The sequence below is a fragment of the Kogia breviceps genome, chromosome 3 (assembly GCF_026419965.1).
Source record: "Kogia breviceps isolate mKogBre1 chromosome 3, mKogBre1 haplotype 1, whole genome shotgun sequence".
Taxonomy (NCBI): Eukaryota; Metazoa; Chordata; class Mammalia; order Artiodactyla; family Physeteridae; genus Kogia; species Kogia breviceps.
This window is the reverse complement of record NC_081312.1, coordinates 3,432,262-3,448,948: the sequence shown is the minus strand read 5'-3', so window position 1 is coordinate 3,448,948 and position 16,687 is coordinate 3,432,262. Positions and strand designations below refer to the sequence as shown.

The 16,687-nt window shown below is 44.7% G+C and overlaps 1 protein-coding gene across 14 annotated transcripts in view; it reads left to right on the top strand.

The window, feature by feature from the left end:
* PPP2R5C (protein phosphatase 2 regulatory subunit B'gamma) overlaps positions 1–16,687 on the top strand; it is a 140,730-nt gene that overhangs the window by 70,705 nt on the left and 53,338 nt on the right. For all 14 annotated transcript variants that reach the window (XM_059058241.2, XM_067027731.1, XM_067027734.1 and 11 more), the window contains one exon: positions 10,874–11,073. In XM_059058241.2, the coding sequence (XP_058914224.1) occupies positions 10,874–11,073 (200 nt within the window). The remainder of the gene's footprint in view (positions 1–10,873; positions 11,074–16,687) is intronic.

Genomic DNA, 16,687 nt, shown 5'->3' with positions numbered 1-16,687 from the left:
AGGAAAGCCAGAAGGGGGGGAAGGTCTCAGAGGCTGGAGGGAGGAGCGCCCAGGTTTGTGGGGAGCCAGTCGGCTGTGGACTTACACGAGACCGGCTTGTCCTGGCTAGACTTCCACCCCAGGCTCGGCCCGGGGGCAGTAGGACTTTTCCTGTGGGAGGGAGGACGTTAGCTTAGTGAGCGAGTGCCACAAAGCTGATACACTACAGAGTGGGGACTTGCAAAGGGGACGTTCGTAATGGATCTCGAGCTGTGGTTGTCTCCGACAAAGCTTGTTTAAAGTGCAAGTGGCGATGAAGAAGCCGCTGGGCAGTCTTGCGTCGCCAGATTTACGTCCAGATTAATAGAGCAGGCGATGCTTCCGCTTTGCCCGCGCGTTGGAATGCCACCCATACGGACCGGAGAAGGGCGGCGCCAGCGCGCCAGCGAGGGCAGGAAGGAGGGAGGGCTTGCTGCTCTTGGCTATTTCTCTCCCAACAGCAGGCAGACAGTGCTCGACACCCTTAGCCAGAGGAACGCTCCGGCCCCTTTGCATTACCATCTGGTTACTAGCTCCTCGCGTTAGGTAGTACAGAGCGTGAAGCGGGGAGCACGTGGGCTGTGTTTGAACGGAATAACATCCATCGAGAAACCTGACCAGAGGCTCAGTATGTGTGGTGAAGTCCCATCAGATCTAAGACACACTGTTGATTGTAGGTCAGACCTTGTTTTAAGAACCACCAAGAAAGAAAAACAGCGAGGGAAAGAGGAACTTGATCTGTGGGAGGTTAACGTAGAAAGTGTAAACATTAGAATGGTTGAACTGTGATAACTTGGCGTTGTGACATTGAGAAAGATTTATTGTAATTTTGAACATCATCAACCAAGTTAGGAACTGTTTGAGAAGATTAACTCAGTTTTGAGATTATGTAGGCGCCAAGGATCGGGGTAGAATTAGTTTCATCACATCACATCTACATGAAGTGAGTGTTTCATTCAGTATGTTTATCATGCTTTCAAGTTGTAGAAGTTTGGATTTATGGAGTAAGAGATAATTGTTACCCAAAATGATCCCTGCTAGGCCGGCCCCCTGAGGAACTGTGCTTGGGGTCATGACTGCCTCGTGAGAAGGCTGAGAAATCGGTTCCCAGACTGCCGCCTTCTCCTTTGAAGTAGATCTTCCTGCTTCTGTCGTCCTCCTTTCAGTCCCCCGTGTCACTTCTGAAGAGATCTTTTTCCCACGTCACGCCGTGTCACTCATCTGCTTAGAAACCCTCTGTGATCAAAGCTATCTACTCACGGTACTTCTCAGATTATTCTATCAAAATGCAAACCTCTGAGAGTCCAGAGTGCCGAAATGCCTGTCACAAGCATCCAAGTTTCTTGGAAGAACTTGATTTTGTGCTAAGTTTACATGGACTTTGCATTCTACTCTGATACATGTGTCATTATTTTAATATAAATATGGTTTAAGTTATGGTACTGCTCAGTTAAATTACCTGAATTTCCTTCTTTCAGATCGCCTTTTTTATTTTGAGCAAATATTTGAGGTCCTACTATGTGCTTGGCCAGTTCTAGATATTGAGGACAAAGTAATGAACAAGACAGAGTTTCTCCTCTATGAAAAATGTTTGACTAAAGATCCAGTGTGATTAATTTAGGGTTTGTAAAATGTAATCTGTTATTCTCATTTAAGGCTCTGTCTTTTTGAGGAAAATTGGTTTTCCAGGAGAGTTTGCCCTGTAACTTCAGGGCCCTCCGATTTGAGAAGTGGGCACCTGTAGATAAAGTCTTTCCAGCTGAGCGTGGCCCCGGTCCCTCCACAGTGAGCCTCAGCCTCCCTGAACTGATGTGGCTCCTGCCCTCCCTCCAAGGCCACGCTCAAGTGCACCCCAGGAAACCCTTTCCTGCACCTGCACCCTGCCCCCCACCCCCAGGCCCCATCACACCTCACACATCAGTGCACTTCTCATATGTTTTAGTTGTTATTTTCTTTTAGATCAAGTATCATGTTTAAATTTATCTGTGTTGTCATGCGTGGTACAGTGCCTGGCATGTGTATGTTGGATAAATTTTTAAATTAATCCCTTACGAGACAGGCCCTACGTGTTCAAGGCTGGCGCCTACTCTGCTCTGCTTCATACCAGATGCTTTAGATCTGATAAGTCATACCACAATTTTTATATTATACATCTGGAGTCATAATTGCTGATCTTTTCTCTGAGAGAAAGAGGGAGAAACTTTATGTAATTAGAAAAATTAGAGATCACTTAGATTTTATCTGGATTGGGAAATTTTTTCAATTAAAAAAAAAAGATATCCAGAGCTTAAATTCTTCCACACAAATACTGCATAGAGAGACATTAGGAAATGTGCTGGGATCATGTGTGTCCGTGTCCCAAGTAGATTGAGGTTAGTTTGGAGGTTGTCGGTGTCTGTTCCCCTAAAGCTGTCATGGAGGAGACGCCATGTATACCTGTGCCTGGAGTGCACGTGCTGGGCGCCTCTGGGAGACCCAGGCGCCAGCTGCCACGCTTGCCTTTTGGGAAGCGAGTCGGAGGCAGAGGGTGGCTGTGGAGGAAGGAGGCGCACGTCTCACTGTGTGTTCTTAAGTGTTCTTGAGGGGCTTTTGCCGCAGGCACGGATCCTGGGGCCTTTTTAATTTGTAATGTAACTCACAGCGCATATGTGACAACTAAAAAGTGTAATGAATAATTACAAAGCGAATATTCCTGTGTCCAGCACCCCTACCAGGCACCCCTACAGCTCCCGGAAGGTCCTGTATAGGTTTTAGGGGTGCCTGTTTCTAAACTCTGTATGAATGGAATTGTACTGAATAAGTCTCTTTTACCTTGCCTGTTTCACTCAACAGTATTTTGTAAGGTGCATCTGTGTCGTGTGTAGCTGTATTTCATTCATCTCCACAGCTTTGGAATATTATATTAATGCCTGCTACTGGTGGAGGCTTGGGCTGTTTTCTAGTTCAAGCTCTTAGGGCTGCTGTGAACGTTCTTTTACACATGTTGTGGTGCACGTGTGTCCGAGTTCCGTTGGGTTATGTGCCCAGGAGTGCATTCCCAGCTCACGGGCACCTCTGTCTGCCTCTGTCCTTGATGACGCCGGACCCCGCAGCCCTGCCCAGCAGTGAGAGACCTCCAGCCCAGCACAGCTCCTCCCGACACTTGGTTTCCTCAGGCTGTTTGCCACTCTTTTGGGTGTCTTGTGATATCTCACTGTGGGTTGTTTTTTTTAAATTTTATTTTGTTTTTTAATTTTTGGCTGTGTTGGGTCTTCGTTGCTGCGCGCAGGCTTTCTCTAGTTGCAGCGAGCGGGGGCTGCTCTTCGTTGTGGTGCGCGGGCTTCTCATTGCGGTGGCTTCTCTTGTTGCGGAGCATGGGCTCTAGGCACGTGGGCTTCAGTAGCTGTGGCACGTGGGCTCTAGAGCGCAGGCTCAGTAGTTGTGGCGCACGGGCTTAGTTGCTCCGTGGCATGTAGGATCTTCCTGGCCAGGGCTCAAACCCATCTCCCCTGCATTGACAGGCGGATTTTTAACCACTGCACCACCAGGGAAGTCCCTCTTATTGTGGTTTTAATTTGCATTCCTCTAGCCATTAATAAGTGACAGCCTTTCACGAGTGATTAGGCTTTGGGGTATGTTCATGAAGTGCTTGGTTAAGACGTTTGCCTACTTTTCTCTTGGTACTCTGAATATTTCTTACTGATTTATCGGAAATGCTTACATATTCTGGACGTTAATTCATTGGCTATATGTATTCAAATAGTTCCCACTCTGTGGCTTGTCTGTTCATTCTTTGTGGTGTCTCGATGAAGAAAAATGTTTGATTTGATATAGTTCAGTATATCAGTCTTGTAATGATTACAGTTCTTAGGTCTTAAGAAGTCCTCTACTTCTTTCTCTCTATGAGATATTCTTTTGTATTATTTTCTAAAAGCATTAGAGTTTTGTCTTTCAGATTGAAGTCCTAACCCTCCAGGAACTTATTTTTTATTTTTGCATATAATGTGGTCCAATTTCTTCTTCCTTTCTTTCTCCTTCCTTCCTTCCTTTCTGTCTCAGCGCCATATTTTTAAAGACTGATCTTTCGTCACTGTTCTGTAATCCAGTCTGTCCTAAATCAGTTATCCACGTCTGTACAGGCCTGTTCTGGACTCTGTTCTCTGTGGCAGTACAGAACTGGGCCATATGAAGCTTCCCCGGTGAGTCTAGATTTCTGAAACAGCAGGTCCCCCCACCCTGCTCTTCTTCTCCAAGGGTCTTTGTTGGTGTTAACCCTTTGCTTTTCCACATAATACCTTTTAGAAGTCACTTACCACTTCACGGAAGTCTCTGTTGGATGTGGATTGGGGTGGCACTGAGCCTAAAGGTCAGCTCCTTAATCTGGGAAGCATTATCTAGAGAGTCTGGGCGTAAGCATCGAACTGGGTGGGGAGCTAGCAAGAACTTCCCTCTGAGCCGGCACGGAAATGAGGGAGCCGCTCTCACTGCTTCCTTGCAGCGCGTTGCTCAGGCAGGGAAGAGAACCGTGTGGGCATTTCCAGGAGAGGGTGGCGCGCACAGAAAACCGCAGGGAGTTGCTGATACGCCAGTAGAATTAGTAAGAGTCGAGGTAGCTGGATACAAAAGTAATACCCCAAATCTGTCCTCTTCTAGATCACAGCAGCAGTTAGAAAATTCGTCAGTCTTTTTAAAGGTACAATTTACAGTAGCATCAGAACTTAATAAATACCTAAGAATAAATCTAAAAAAATGATTTATTTTTTAGATTTACGTTTTTAGGAGAAAATTGTAAAATTTTGTTGAAAGACACTTAAGGAAAAAAGTAATTGGAGAAATATTCCATGTTCATGGATTGAAAGATTCAATATTGCAAAGACTTCTGTTTTCCCCATATTGGTGGGGGAAATTTGAAGGGCCGTGAATAGTCAATACATGAAGCAGAGCAAGGGAAAGGAACTTAGTCTCACGGATGGTAAGGCCCGTTGTAAGGCTCTGGGAGTCCGTGGTGTTGGTGCCCAGAGAAGCGATGGTGCAGCAGACACTTGATCCAGGACAGAGGAGACGCAGGAGGCCGTGGGGAAATGGTCATTTCAAAAATGGCGCATGAATTTTACTTTCAAAAAAAAGTAATACCGCCTGACTGTTCTCAGTGGGGGAAAACTTGCCATCTGCTAAGTGTTCTCGTATGGGAAATAGAGCTAAGTGGATTAGTACATATTAATGACGAATCCCAAATTTACTCCAGATTGTTAGTAACTGGATTCAACTTTATTCCTGCTCACTTTGTACTAAGATACATTGGAAAGATAAGAGGACCCCACGGCTGAAGGTTTGGCTCTTTCCTTTTGGAGAGTTTGCACGCTGGTTTCAGGTTTGTGTGGTGTCTCTCATCTGCGGGCTCGGGACAGGCACATGTTCATAGACTCGTGGCCCCGTACTGTCAGGAAGGTGGCACGAGTGCTGCGGGTTGGGGAGCAGTGGACGCACGGGGGTCTCTGAAAGTCAGCCTGCCTTCGCTGCTTAGCAGGAGAGTACGTGAGTGAGTGCGAAGCGGTTCCCACCCTCACGGGCCTGCCTCTGAGGGCATCTCTCCAGGCGATGTTCTCTGGGCCCGTGGTTTGTACAGCTCTGGCTTTTTGTCTCATTGGGGTTGTGTTTATTTGAGAAAAGCCATCATCTCCGTGCTAGAAAGGCCTTTCTGTGACTGTCCTACTGAAAGTTGGTCCTGTTTGTATCTTGCTGTGTTTCTCCTCACCACCAAGACGTGTCACGTGGAAGCAGGCTTGGCTTGTTTTTCTTTTTTTTTTTTTTTTTTTTTCTTTTTTAATAGTTTTTCTACTCACAGAGTTCACGTGATGCCTCTTCACGTACAGTGACAGTTTAGTGATGCGGCCCTATCGTGTCTGGTCCTGCAATTTGGTGGTTAAAATTTATTGTCACGTCCATCGGTCCCTTCAGTAATTGAGGTGCCCAAATGCTCAAAACACCTGTGCAGTCAGCTGTGACACGCTCAGCCATTGCGGGTTCACCTGGGAAGGCCTGCCCCCTGCCCAGCAGTGGTCTCCAGACCCTTGATCACACTTACCAGGCAGCAGACACCTCCAGTGCTCAGTTCCTGTATTAAATATCAGCACATCTTACTTTGTTATTCTCTGCAGAAGAAAATATAAGTAGAAGTTCTACTGTCATCACCTTGGGTAGCTCCCAGGGCTCACCTCCACTTTGGAGGTCTCAGGGGTCAGCGGAAGGTGTCCATTCCTTATAGCTTGCTCTGGCGTGCCACTGATGTGAGAACGCTGCCCTCCTCCACCGTGGGACCAGGAACACTCACAAAGCCAGAAATAGGGGCTGCCACCCCACTCTAGGTAACTTCATTAAACATCCCTTTGCATCATTTATTAATTACAGGCTTCCCTTTAGTAAGTATGCTTTTAGAAGAGTAATGCATTCTCATCTTCAGGTGCCACAGGTTGAAGTCTTTGCTCCTCGCCCCCTGCAGGTTTTGCAGGAGTCCATATGGTTTGCTCCTGGTATCATCAGGGTTTTACCTTGAAATAATGGGGAAGTATCCCAAGTTCACATTAACAAATCAGTGAAAATAGTTTGGGGAAGGGGGGAGGGAGTGAAAAGATTTATACAAACATAAGGTACTTGTGATATTATTTGTGTAGAAGAATGTTACAGCTCTTAATGTGAAAAATCATAATAAAAGGATATATTGATTAACATTAGCAGTGTTCTCCAGCCAAAACTGTGATCGCCTCTTTCGTGTCCCTCTTTCTCTTAGATCAGAGGACTCAGTGTGGTGTTGGGCCTCTGGGTGGTGTCCTGGGACTTGTCCTGGGCAGCTGTCCTCCTCACACCCCTTTCTAGTTCTAGAGCCGTGTCACGGGGGTCCTGACAGTGCCCACAGGCTACAGAATTCTGTCTCATATTGTGCTATTTAGTTGGTGTTCTCTTTCGGGCGTAAGACTGCTCATTAATATGTCCTGAAACAAGAATGTTGGTGTTATTAGTCCGTATACAGTTTAACATTAAAGGAAGCCAGTGTCACTCATGGGCGGAATTCAAGATCCATTCTTTTTTTTAATTCTGCTTCACAGGAGTAATTGTAAGAATTGGGTCAAATCCAGGGTCATGGTTTATTACCTAAGAGTCAGGCACTCTTGAATACCAAACCCTGAAGTGTAATATACCAACAGTGTCAGTCCCAATTAGTTATCATTTAGTTCACATTACATGATAATCAGAACAGTAAAGTCAGGTACAGGTTGTATTCTGTCGTACCTTTTTTCTTCTTTCAAGATTAGCAGTGCTAACTTAATAGTTTTTAAAGAGCTTATTTTAAATTACAAAAATAACTCATACGGGCTTCCCTGGTGGCACAGTGGTTGAGAGTCCGCCTGCCAATGCAGGGGACACGGGTTCGTGTCCCGGTCCGGGAAGATCCCACATGCCCCGCGGGCCATGGCCGCTGGGCCTGCGCGTCCGGAGCCTGTGCTCCGCAACGGGAGAAGCCACAACAGTGAGAGGCCCGCGTACTGCCAAAAAGAAAAAAAACTCATACTGTTAAAGAATCATAATACATAAAGGTAAAAAAGCATATTCTTCTACAGCCTCCACTCATTTTTATCCCCCAGTGGTACAGTCCTGTTAACACAGCAGAAAGTAAAGATTTTTAAAATATGGTGACCAATAAGAAGCTAAATTAACTTGCATTCAAAAACCATATGGAAATATTTGATAGGGGCTATGGATGCAATATTTTTACAACTATATTCAATTTGATTGGTATAATATACTTTTTTTTAAACAGTGCAGTTGTAAATGTAGCCAAATGAGGTTTTAAAAAATAAAAGAGTTCATGAGATTATGCTCACAAACTTTTTTTTATAAACTATAAACGAAAATAGTACAGTAACACCTTAGCTGTCTGTAACCCTGGGAGAATTGACAATTTCCAGAAAGTTGAGATTTCCTTGCTTTGTAGAAGAATTTTAGATAGAAATTTTATGAAAAAAGAAAAAGATTTTCCTCTGCTCTTCCTTCTTATCATAATAGGTTTGTTTTAGTGTTTTGGTGACAGCTGAGTCATCATCAGGTGGCTCTTAGGGGTAAATGTGGGCTTCTCAATTCTCTGTGGCAGCAAGAACATGAGAAAGCCAGAAGGTTCCAAGTATACAAGCTGTGGCTACAAAATGCACTCATTTAAGATGATCCTGGCAAAGTGGAGGGTGAGCAGAGGTGTAGGATTGAGTGAGGGCTGAAGTCAAGCACGGAGCTTTTCATTGAAAAGGGCTGGATATTTGCATGTGCAGAGACCCGAACATTATAGTGACTATTACTCATTTAAGGGATTCCAGTCACCTGGACTCAGAATGTTTATGGACCACAGTTCGGTCCCCACAGTCCCCCGAGTACCCTTCAGGCAGCATAATCCTCACCCCTTGGACCGGCTGTGCACTGCTGACCTCTGCGTGCTGTGTGGGAACTAGGGGAGCTCCCCAGGAAATGGGCCGTTCCGGTGGCTGTGCTGAGTGCCTGCTCTTTGCAGGGCTCCACACTGGGCGTTAGGGCGTACCGAGAACCGGGAAACAATCACCTGGGACCTGCCCTCAGAAAGCAGCTAGATGGGGAAGAAGTGCCCAGCAAGGTAGCTGCCTGTTCAAGGCAGTAGGAGCTTAAAGACAACCCAGGAGTATGTCCTCTCTGACCAGGCAGTGAGGGAGGCCTGAGCAGGAACCCCAAACAGGAGGGGGCGGTTAGGGCAGGAAAGGAAAGCAGGGTGGGCAGGGCGAGCTCTGAGACAGAGAGAGGCGGGTGGAAGGAGGAGCGCCAGGCCCCGCCCCCAGGTGCCCACTGGTGGAAGGAGGAGCGCCAGGCCCCGCCCCCAGGTGCCCACTGGTGTGCCGGCCGGTGTGGGGAAGGGCGCTCAGCAGCTTTGGTCTCAGGACCCCTCACACTCCTAAAAACTATGTAGGACCCAGAGAGCTTTTGTTTATGTGGATTTAGCTACCGATACTGACTGACCACACTAGAAATTAAACCAGAAAAAAATGTGTTTATTAATTCATTAAAAATAATAAACCTATTACATGTTAACAGAAACATCACACTTTTATGAAAATAGCCATATTTCCTAAAACAAAGACAAGTTTAGTGAGAGGGTGGCATCATTTTCTCTTTTTTCAAATCTTTTTAATGTCTGGCTTAATAGGAGAGAGCTGGATTCTCCTGTGTGCCTCTGCATTCAGTCTGTTGCCACATGTTTTGGTTGAAACAATGTAGGAAAAGGAGGAGTATTTTATTAGGCTTTTCAGGTAGTTGTGGACATTTTCTTCGATACTACACCAAAACTTAACAAACGAGAAGTTTCTTGAACGAATCTGCAATGTGGAATCTGAAACCATGTTAATAAACTCTCTGTACACTTTATTACATTAAAACCCAGTGGACTGGGACTTCCCTGGTGGCGCAGTGGTTAAGAATCCGCCTGCCAATGCAGGGGACACGGGTTCAAGCCCTGGTCCAGGAAGATCCCACATGCCACGGAGCAGCTAAGCCCGTGCGCCACAACTGCTGAGCCCACGTGCCATAACTACTGGAGCCAGTGCTCCTCAACAAGAGAAGCCACCGCAGTGAGAAGCCCGTGCACCGCAACAAAGGGTAGCCCCCGCTCACTGCAACTAGATAAAGCCCACGTGCAGCAACAAAGACCCAAAACACAGCCATTAATTAATTAATTAATTAATTAAGTTCAAAAAACAGTGGACTCTCTTGCCCTTTGAATGGCTCTTTTGCCCTTGACTGATACTGTAACACCATTTATTGATCATGTGGAAAATACTGGTTCACTGAGTCATGCAGATCTTCGGAGCCATTTTGCAGATCTTGGACACATTTCAGTCAACGTGTCTATAAATCGTATTGGTTAATATCACCACTGATCTCATTTTCACCGAAAAAAGCTGTCAAGTTCACACTGGCAGATTGGAGTTTTCCAAACCTCCCAGTATTCTGGAAAGTCACAGAGCTCCATCACTTTCCAGCCCTGCACTGACCCTCTGTGCCTGTATCTCGTCTCTGTTACGTCATTGTAAAGATTACATTTTGCAAATATGTATAAAGCTTTTAGTATGGCCCCTGGCCCTGGTAAGCACTCCCTCAGTAATATTATCATTTGCGCTCTTTCTACATTGTTGACATTATGTGTAATGTGCATTGACCGTAGCCCACATTGAGGGAGGAGATGTGCTTTGTGTGGGGCACCCGGGTGGAGACCCTCACAGCGTGTGTGTGACGGCTCGTTTGGGCAAGCTCCGCACTGATGCCGCTTGCTGTTTGCCAGCTGGCCGATGGACAGCCACCGTGCCCTTCCCCTGTAAGTTTAGAGCAACAGCACACCTGAGGGAGCCTCCTTCCTGTGACCTTTTCTACCTCGCCTGTACCTACTGTGTGCAGCTGTCACGCAGTGTGGGTGTCCATGCCCCTCACCCCACACCGGGGCTGTGGCTTTTGCCCCTTGTTCCACTGCCCAGCACAGTGCCAGCATGTGATCATTGGTGCTAGGTTATGTTTGTTGAATGAATACATTTAGAATGAATTTATTTTGAACAGTACTCTGGATGTGGCTTCAGAGAGTTAAAAAGTATAGAAAGTTTATCATACGAAGCATGTGATCTGAGCAGTGACTAGATGTTTTTTTTCATTTCATTTTATTTAAGGAATGTTTAAACTCTATTCGCCCCTACCCCATCTCTTGTTTCTTGAATCTCTATTAATTTGGAATAAAAATAGTAGAAAGCTTAAAAGTATCTCACAGTAATTCTGGGTTAAGCATTTTTGCAGTCAATGTACTTTGCTTTCTCCTTTTCAGATGTTCCTCCTGCTGATCAAGAGAAGCTTTTTATCCAGAAGTTACGTCAGTGTTGTGTCCTCTTTGACTTTGTTTCCGATCCACTAAGTGACCTAAAGTGGAAGGAAGTAAAACGAGCTGCTTTAAGTGAAATGGTAGAATATATCACCCATAATCGGAATGTGATCACAGAGCCTATTTACCCAGAAGTAGTCCATATGGTAAGTGATTACAGTTTAACCAGCGTGTCCCCAACCTGAGTTACAAACAGGACTCTGGTATTCTTAGACTGTGCTAAGACATTTGAGCCTAACAAGACACTTGCCACAAAAAAATCCTCCTGTTCAAAAATTTGTACTTGTACCTTGAAGAATGAAAATCTTTGTAATATGTCCTGGATTACAGTGAGGGACCTTGTAGGGACGAAAGTGCCCTACATGTGTTAACTCATTTAATCCTCACAGCAGCCCTATGGGGTAGAAATGTTAGGACTTTCATTTGTACTTACTGTCTTACCCTCTTTAAATTTTTTTTAAGATATATAACATTAATATAATAGTGCCCATACGTAGTTTAGAAGTAAGCATGTTGTCCATACATGTACAGGAAAATTCTAATTATGGGGAGGAGTTCAGATCGTGGTGGGACCCAGCTGGTGCCAGGACAGTCCACCCCGATGGGCTGAGACGCACCCAACTCTTGTCATCCTGTAGTTAGTTCATCGTTGGTTTCATTCAGCCCCAAAATCTCAGTCTCCTGTTTCCAGGTCCTTTGCAGGTCCCATCGTGACCTCAGTCACTACCGCCTGGAAACATTTCATGTGATACCATTACTAAAACTCTTAACGCTTGACACTGAACTCCAGTTTTCTCTTGAGATTTTTTGAATTGTTGGTGTTTTGTCTGCTTTTGAAATAGTACTCCCCAGTTACTAGGGAATCCTCGTGGCTTAACATAATATTTTAAATCCTGATTCCCATTGAACTCCTTGAGTTTCTGATTTTTTCCCCAAAGCTGTCTATTTCAAAATTGACTAGACTCGTTGACCTTATAAAATATGTTTCTTTCTTACATTAGTATGTTTGCTTTGGAAAAAGAAAGTCGTGTTCTTTTTGCATTCACAGTCTGTTGTATCCAAAGTTGAGATCAACCTGATTAATTTATTATTAACTCTTACAGTTCAGAATTTACCAGCATGTAGTCACCCTAGGGCTGTGAGAGCCGTTTGGGTTCCTCTCCCACCAGAAGAACCGTCACAAGCATATACTGAGCAGTAACTCCTCAAAATCCTCACCCATTCAGACTAAGGAAAATTGCAGAATGTCTTTTTTTTCCTCTTGGTTTCAACTCTCAATTACTCTGGAAGGCCTCCCAAACCCCAGAATCACAAAGAAAAATCTCTAATATTTTCTCCTAACACTTGCATAATTCTATTGTTCACAGTACATTTTGTAATCCTCCTGGAACTCTTTTTTTTTAATGGCTCAGGGTAGGGATATAACTGTGTCTTATAAAATGATTGAAAAGTCATTAGTCCCTACATTGTGTGTTGAACATTCCGTTTTCTCCGTCGATTTTAAATGCTGCTTTATTGCATGTTAAATTCATTCTCTTTTTGAATTACATGTACTAAAATGTCATCTATTAAATTTATAAACACGTAAGTTTATTCTCTATTAAATGACACGTATGGAAGGTTTTTCAGTTTCGACGGAGCCTCGGCTGTCAGCGGTCCCCGAGTCCCACTCTTAACCCAGGAGGGGAGAGTCTGCGGAGCACAGTGAGGCGAGGCTTGGCGGGTTGGGGTCAGAGGCCTGCCCTTGCACCACGTCGGGCCTGCCTGCTTGCATCAGTCTCTCCCGTGCGTTTCACAGAGGCGGTGCGCGTTACCGGAACCACGTAGGAGACCGGAAGCCCTTGAGACTTTTGTTAGATTAAATAATCATTACTTCTCGTCTCCCTGTTAAAACCATGTCCTAATAACCAGGTTCTCCTCCTGCCGTCTTAGCTTTGTTCCCCACCCAGAAACTCAAGCCGTCCTCAGAGTATTGGGCACTTTATTTTGCTCCTAAAGCACATAGCAGGACACTTCCTGAGCATCCGCTGAGCACTTTTTCAGATGAGGAAGTAGCGTGGTGACCAAGGCTTCTGCCCTCCCGAGGCTCTGACCAGTAATGTGTCATTTTAGGTTAGGGTAAGGCAGCGAAGGAAGGTGAAACAGGCGAAGTAGGTAGAGTTACAGAACTGCCCACGAGGCGGGAAGAGGGTGCAGAGAAATCTGGTACAAGATGAGTTACACTGTCCCATGAAGATACGTGCACAAGAGGTGCTTTTCTGCGTCACTGAGAGAACAGGGGACAGACAGTTCATTCTGTCCTCTGGCTGGAGCGAGGGCAGGAGAGAGCACAGCTGTTCCCTTACCTCGAGTTTGAATGAGTGGTGCGGGGCAGAGAGAATTTGTGTTTTGTTTGCTGTTGTTGTGTTGTTTTATATGAAGACAGAGGGCATTGATGACAGATATATAATGAAGGAGAAGGCGTGTGGTGGGGTTGGTACTTGGCAGTGGTTTCCGACCCTCTCAGCAGTAGCGAGTGGGTGCAGATTTCAAGCGGCCAACGGAAGGCCTCCACCCCAAGCAGTGCCTGGACCCAGCAGGGCAGGTAGAAAAAATGTGGGCCCCTTTGTAGTTCCCTTTGGACACCCCTCCCACTGAAGTGGCACTCAGCCAGCTTGCTTGAAGGATTGCCCGGTGTGTGTGTCTGTGTATGTGTGTGTGTATTTTTGTTTTGTCATAGTTGTTTTTTGTTTTGTTTTGTTCTGGTTTTTTCAGCCGCGTCATGCGGCATGCAGGATCTTAGCTCCCCGACCGGGGATCGAACCAGCACCCCCTGCAGTGGAAACATGGAGTCTTAACCACTCGACCACCAGGAAGGTCCCTGTCTTGGTATTTTTAAAGACATTAATGCCCACTCACCGTGAAGAATCCAAAGCTCTGTAGATGTTATACTTCTTATGCTTAACTTCTTTTAAATATGTTGCCTATTAGACTGGGCTGCTGTATGTTTTTTAACAGAGTCGTTGAGAGGTAATTCACATATACAATCCACCCCTTTAAAATGTACAAGTCAGTTGTTTTAGTGTATTCACAGGTCTGTACAGGCATCATCACATCTAATTTTGTAACATTTTCATCCCCCTGAAAGAAGTCCCATACCCTTTAACCATTACTGCCATTCCTCCCTCACTCCCCACTCCCCACTCCCCACTCCCCACCCCTGGAAACTACTCATCTACTTTATGTCTCTATAGATTTGCCTAACCTGGATCTTTCTTAGAAATGGCATTATGCACTATGTGGCCTTCTTTTCATTTAGCGTAACGTTTTCAAGTTTCATCCATGTTGTAGCGTGTGTCAGAACTTCTTTTTATTGCTAAATAATATTCCAGGGACTTCCCTGGTGGCACAGTGGTTAAGAAACTGCCTGCCAATGCAGGGGACATGGGTTCGATCCCTGGTCCGGGAAGATCCCACATGCCGCAGAGCAACTAAGCCCGTGCACCACAACTACTGCGCCTGCGCCCTAGAACCCATGAGCCACAACTACTGAGCCCGTGTGCCACAACTACTGGAGCCTGCACACCTAGACCCCATGCTCCACAACAAGAGAAGCCACCGCAACGAGAAACCCGTGCACCACAACGAAGAGTAGCCCCCGCTCGCCGCAACTAGAGAAAGCCCACGCGCAGCAACGAAGACCCAACACAGCCATAAATAAATAAATAAATTTTAAAAATAATAAATAAATAATGTTCCGTTATATTAATATATACCACGTTTTATTTATCTGTTCATCCATGGATGGACATTTGGGTTATTTCTGCTACTTAGCAGTTATGAATAATGCTACTGTGACCATTCATGTACAAGCTTTTTGTGCATATATGTTTTCATTTCTCTTGAGTGTTTACCTAGGAGCGGAATTGCTGGTGACGTGTTAACACTATGTGTTTACCGTTTTGGAGAGCTGCCAGACTGTTTTCCAAAGTGGCTGCACCATTTATTCCCACCAGCAGGGTGTAAGGGTTCCAGTTTCTCCGCATTTTCAGTACTTGTTACTATCTGTCTTTTTGATGGTAGCCATCCTAGTAGGTGTGAGGTAGGATCTCACTGTGGTTTTGATTTACGTTTCCCTCTTGGCTAATGATGTTCAGCATCTTTTCATGTGTGCTCTGTATTTTTATACATCATAGACTGTAGTCCTAGAAATTAACGGAACCTTATAGATCCTCTAGCCTAACGTTTATTTTCCAGATTTCAAAAACTTAGGTTCAGGGAGATGAGGATGAAGAGGAGAATTACTCAGGAAGGAAAACTCCTGGCCTCTAAATTCTCAGGCCTAAATTACATAAACTCCATTATCTCTTAATTTCACTCATTTTTAAAATATAATCAGCCATCTGTTTTTGTTTTTTCTTCAGTTGACTAATCTGTTTTTCAGGCATTGGCATTTTTCTCATAGTGAAAACACTGATAGCAAAACCAAGCTAATAGTGCAGCCACTTTTTTCACAGAACACCATTTTTACTGGAAGAATGACTGACAAACGGGTTATTCAGACTTGGATATTTGGGGAGCATTTTCTCACAAAATAAAATAAGAATGTCACTTAAAGGAAAATAATTGACAGTGTTCGTTGCCAAAGGTAAAATTTGAGCTTTCAGGCAAAATTTTGAATTTTGGAAGATTTGTATCCACCAGTGCAAGCCTCAGCTTCCGGGTGCCACAAACTCTCCTGCTGAGATTGGTGTTGTTATGAATGAATTAGATCTTTAATACACACAACAAAAGGAATGAGGCATGCTGATGCCTGCACAGTCCTGTGGATGTACTAAAAGCAGTTGTACACTTTAAAGGGGTGGATTGTGCGGTACGTGAATTATCTCTCAATAACTCTGTGTTTAAAAAGCATAGCAGTCCAGTCCAATAGGCAATATATTTAAAATATATGAATACACATAATTCAGTGAGGCCAGTGTTTTCTAAATGACCAAAACTGATGATCCAAAATCATTCGTCGACCAGAGAGCCGTTCAAAGTGCAAGACACACCAGTGGATTTTCGTGAATTAGAGACTGCCTCGTTGGTAAGATTTACGATTCCACAGAATAGCTAACCTTTAGTAAACTACCACTTATCAAGTTTTGGTGTAGTATCAAAGAAGTCCACAATTATCTAAAAGGGCTGTTAAATACTCCTCCCTTTTCCAACTACATATCTGCTGGAGAAAGATTTTTCTTCCTGTATTTCAACCAAATTAACATTCTGAACGTAGAAGCAGATGTAAGAATCCAGCTGTTTTTTATTAAACCAGACAGTAAAGAGATTTGCAAAAATGTGAAACAGTGCCACTCTTCTCACTGAATTTGTTTTGGGAAATACTTTAATATGAGTTGTTTTATGAAATAGCTAATGTTATGAAAATTTTATTTATTTATTTATTTATTTATTTATTTATTTGGCGGTACACGGGCCTCTCACTGTTGTGGCCTCACCCGTTGCGGAGCACAGGCTCCGGACGCGCAGGCTCAACGGCCATGGCTCACGGGCCCAGCCGCTCCGCGGCATGTGGGATCTTCCCGGACCGGGGCACGAACCCGTGTCCCCTGCATCGGCAGGCGGGCTCTCAACCACTGCGCCACCAGGGAAGCCCGGGTTTGTTATTTTTTAATGAATGAATATTTTTTAAATTTCTTTGCTTTAATTTCTACTGCAGTCAATATCCATAGATATAACTTTCATAAGCAAAAGTTCTTTGGGATCCTCAATAACTTTTAG